The 5,000-nt window shown below is 47.1% G+C and overlaps 1 protein-coding gene across 1 annotated transcript in view; it reads left to right on the top strand.

Moving 5' to 3' along the window:
* Positions 1–5,000, top strand: part of ptpn4b (protein tyrosine phosphatase non-receptor type 4b) — a 70,959-nt gene that overhangs the window by 32,739 nt on the left and 33,220 nt on the right. The window contains 2 exon segments of the mRNA XM_080835220.1: positions 1,898–1,961; positions 4,113–4,285. Coding sequence (XP_080691346.1) covers positions 1,898–1,961; positions 4,113–4,285 — 237 coding nt within the window.

The following is a 5,000-nucleotide window of genomic DNA, read 5'->3' on the forward strand; positions in this document are numbered from 1 at the left end:
TATAAGCATACAATAAGCATGTCTACACCCTGACACCGAAGTGGGAACCTTCTAGAATGTCTGCTCACAGAGAATGCAGAAAAAAACTGAAGAATAATATCGCTCTTGGACTCGACACAGGCCTTACCAGAAATTCTCTTCGAACCTGATTCTAGTTATGGGACACAGGGATGTAAGGAACACATGACTATAATCCTCGTAAGACTGCAAGAGGAACATGAATATCATGTACATAAGACTATAAGAGGCATGAATACACACACACACTCACTCACTCACTGACTCAAGCTCTGGTCCACACACACACACACACACACACACACACACACACACACACACACTACATTCCACTTTTGGTACACACACACACTCACTCACTCACTGACTCAAGCTCTGGTCCACACACACACACACACACACACACACACACACACTCCTGCTCTGGTACACACACACACTCCTGCTCTGGTCCACAGACACACACACACACACACACTCCTGCTCTGGTCCACACACACACACACACACACACACACACACTTCACCTCTGCTCCTCAGGCCACATCCTAAGCCCACTACCAATGGGCTTTAAAGGAAGGGATTTCATTTTCAAAAGCTCACTGAAATCAACACACTTACTCAAATCAACACACACAATCACTCAAATCAACAGACACACACACAAGCTCACTCAAATCACCACAGAAGCTAAATAGACACACACACACACAAGTTCAGTCAAATCACCGCAAGCTGAATCACTCCTCTCCTTTGAATCAGAAAATGGCCAGAAGTCACTGGAGCATGGACACACACACACACACACACTTACCACCTCTCTCTCTCTCTCTCTCTCTCTCTCTCTCTCTCTCCTCACACACACATGCATACATACACACACTTACCGCCTCTTTCTCTTTCGCTCACACACACAGACATACACACACACTTACCACCTCTCTCTCTTTCTCTTTCTCTCACACACACAGACATACACACACACTTACCACCTCTCTCTCTTTCTGTCTCGCCCACACACACACACACTCATTCACAATCATCCTCTCAGTGCTACCATGCAGACAAGAGTGTGATGGTGGTGCTTTAATACCAGTCAGATCAGTCAGACCCCCCCCACAGTCAGATGGGGGTATGGATGGACACACACACACACACAGATCAGTCAGACCCCCCACCACAGCCCAGATAGGAGTGCTGATGAAATATTGATCGCCAACACGCCAACGCCACTTCCCCAGCAAAGTGCCGAGGGACCTTTCAGCAGCCGCTCCGCTAAAGCACCCCACACACACACACACACACCACACACACACAACGTGCAGTGTCCAGTCAGTTACATTCACTGTTGGACGATTTGTGTCAGAATTGATACTATTGCAAAGGCAGTTATGATTTCTTAAATGTGCGTGTGTGTGTGTGTGTGTGTGTGTGTGTGTGTGTGTGTGTGTGTGTGTGTGTGTGTGTGTGTGTGTGTGTGTGTGTGTGTGTGACGGGGTTAGCGAGCAGAGTGTTTGAGTGTATGGCTCTGAGATCCACAGGGGATGGGAGTGTGTGCCCACAAAACTAATGGCATGCTCAAAACGGAATGTTACTCATGAACTGTGTCAGATTGTAATAGCAGCAAATCTATTTAGAGTGTGTGTGTGTGTGTGTGTCTGAGTCACGCTTTGAGAAGACGTTGTGAAATGGGTCAGAAGAAGATGAGTGCCTCATTCACAACACACACACACACACACACACACACATTCTCTCTCTACTGAAGGATGAATTTGCTTTGAAATTGGGACGAGCTGAGCAGTGTTGTGTAACCCATATTTTTTCTCTCTCTCTCCCCCTCTCCCCTTTTCTCTTTCTCTCTCCCTCTCTCTTTTTCTAGGTTGAAGATTGTAAAAATATCTTTTAAATGTAAACAGTTTTTTATTCAACTCCGAAGAGAACCGGTAAGCACTCTTACTCCCTCGAGTCTGACACGGCTCTACTCTAGGTTAAAGGTGCACTCCGCAATTCTTATCCCAAACAACTTTTTGTCAAATTCAGGGATTTGGTCCTCTAACTGTTCCGTTTAGTGTTTGTTTCCCATTTGCAGTGCACAGCAGGGCTTTTTACAAACATAGTGACTCGGACCAAGCCATAAACAATCCCAGCCAATCAGCACGGTGCTTTAGGAGCACAGAAGATGGGTGCAGCAACCTTTAGCTTCACCCAAACCAAATTGCGGAGTGCATCTTTATTAGAACACCTTCACTAGCTTAGTATGCCATTGCTGCATTTTGCCATGCATTAATGCATTTTATTTCAGGTGTTGGTATGTTGAACTCCTCATATGGCATTAATGTAATAATAATACTTTATTTGTATAGCACCTTTCATGCAAAGCAATGCAGCTCAAAGTGCTTAACAGCAAATGTACATATCTGCATTGGGTCTTATGTTAAACTCTTCATGGCAATAATGTTCATATCTACTGTAAATTGGGTCGTATGTTGAGCTCCTCATGGCAATAATGTCCATATCTGCATTGAGTTTTCAGTTCTGATTCGACCCCCTCCCCACACCGCCCAAGACGATCATATTATAGAATGTCCCAGCATTCCGTGTGGTGACAAGTCAGAATTCCAGTGGTGCTTGCTATGCGCTGTAGCACGCCTCTGCTCAGAGTGCTCATGTTGGAGCTCGCCACATCACCCCCTCCTTTGCTGATGCTGGCTGTTTATTGCCCCACGGAACCCCTCCCACCTACCCCCACCCTTAGGCACCTTGTAGTGGGTATTAATTATAGAGGGCAGATAATGCACTTTGTATGTGCTGCCCAGAGAGAGACTGAAACGGAGATGGAAAACGCCAGAGCCAATCGTCTTCTCTCATTATTCCTCTATCTCTCTAACTCACTCTTCTCCCTCTCCCTTTCCTTTTCTCTCTCTCACACATGTTATTTCTCTCACTCACTCTTCTCTCTCTCTCTCACTCCTCTCTCTCTCTCCCCCCCCGAACTCTTCTCTTGCTCTCTCTCTCTCTCTCACCCCTCTCTCTCTCTCTCCCTCACTCCTCTCTCTCGCTCGCTCCTCTCACTCTCTCGCTCTCTCTCTCACTCCTCTCTCACACAAGTTCTCCTCCCCTCCTTTTCTCCAACCCACCCCTCTCTCTTTTTCTCTCTCTAGTTCTCTCTAATACACACACACACACTCCTCTGTTTCTCTCCCATCTTCAGTGGCATTGTGGAGATAAACACTCCAGTTCCCAATGTTCAGTGGCAGGGACTCCTTTTCTTTTTTTCTTTCATGTTCCCTTTCTCCTCCTCCGACTGTGTGTGTGTGTGTGTGTGTGTGTGTGTGTGTGTGTGTGTGTGTGTTTCCTCCGACTGTTTGTGTGTGTGTGTGTGTTCCCTCTCTCCTCCTCCGAGTGTGTGTGTGTGTGTTCCCTCTCTCCTCCTCCGAGCAGTGCTGCTAAAAGCAGGCCTCTGTGGTGGGGGCGCCATCCATAATTCATTGCCAAACGGCACAGTTTGGTGTAATCGCAGTCATGCTGAGTTAGAGGAATTTGGAAAGTGCCGCTCTAAGACGTGGTGTGGTGGCGCTGGTGGTGGTGGTGGTGGTGGTGGTGGTGGGGGGGTGACTGGGTGAGACCTTGTCTGGGAAACAGTAGCGCAAAACCTAATGGGAAGCTGCAGAAACAGCATGCTTTATCCCAGCACATGCCTGAGGACAAACACAGCACGGTCACACACACACACACACACTCACACACGCACACACACACATTCTCCCGGCACATGCTTAAGGACAGACGCAGCACACACTCACACACACACACACACACACACACACACACACACACACACACACACACATTCTCCCAGCACATGCCTAAGGACAAACACAGCACACACTCACACACACACACAACTAGTTTATGAAAGGTGTGTTTAAATCATTTCTCTAATGCTTTCTCTCTCTCTCTCTCTCTCTCTCCATGCCCCCGGCTCCCCCTCTCTCTCTATATCTCTCTTTCTCTTTTTCCATGCCCCCTCCCTCTCTCTCTCTCTCTCCATGCCCCCTCCCTGTCTCTCTCTCTCTCTCTCTCTCTCCCCATAGAGTGAGAGTAGAGAGACACTGCTGGGCTTCAACATGGTGAACTACCGCGCCTGCAAGAACCTGTGGAAGGCCTGTGTGGAGCACCACACCTTCTTCCGCCTGGACCAGCCTGTGCCCCCGCAGAAGAACTTCTTTGCACATTACTTCTCCCTGGGCTCCAAGTTCCGCTACTGGTGAGAGCGCCCTCCCTTGGCCTGGGGTGGAATACTGTACTACTTAGGCTAGTTTCACACTGTCTGTGCACATTTTTTATATCTGATCAGAATCCAATCTTCCTGATTGGCTGTCCTCATTGTATATTGAATGTGATCAGATCCAATCTGTGTGTCCAGGAGGCAGTCCCCAGGTTCTGTTGTATCTGCGTTGGTAGTCGGATTTTAACTGTCTGAACATAGCCTGTCACACTAAAGCACTTTTCATTGCCTGTAATGTACTCATTATTTAAAAACACCCCCCTGAAACCACATACAGTCGTCTCACAGGTTCTCCTCAGTTCCTGAATAACATCCTTCAGGGTTCAACAGTTATAATGTATATCGGGCAAGTTCAGGGGCGGACCGGACGAACGGGCAAACCGGGCAGTTGCCAAGGGCCTCGGCCACCAGGGGGGCCTCGTCGTATTTCTGATTTTTTTTTTTTTGCTAATTAAAATAAATCACTTGTCATTGTAAAATAATGACAATTCATAATAAGCATGAAAAACGATTATTTTCTTTTCAGTATCAGCTTAAAATGTATCTTAATTCCATCATGGAAAAAATTAGTCCAGGTCACGTGACTTTTCTGTCACTGACAATTTTTCTTGTGGTGACGTGTGTGGTTGCATGAAACGCTTTTTAAGTGGCAGCGAGAAAAGAAAGAGGAAAGGGCAGGATGAGAAGTTCAGGG

This window comes from Sprattus sprattus, assembly GCF_963457725.1.
Source record: "Sprattus sprattus genome assembly, chromosome: 3".
NCBI classification, from domain to species: Eukaryota; Metazoa; Chordata; class Actinopteri; order Clupeiformes; family Clupeidae; genus Sprattus; species Sprattus sprattus.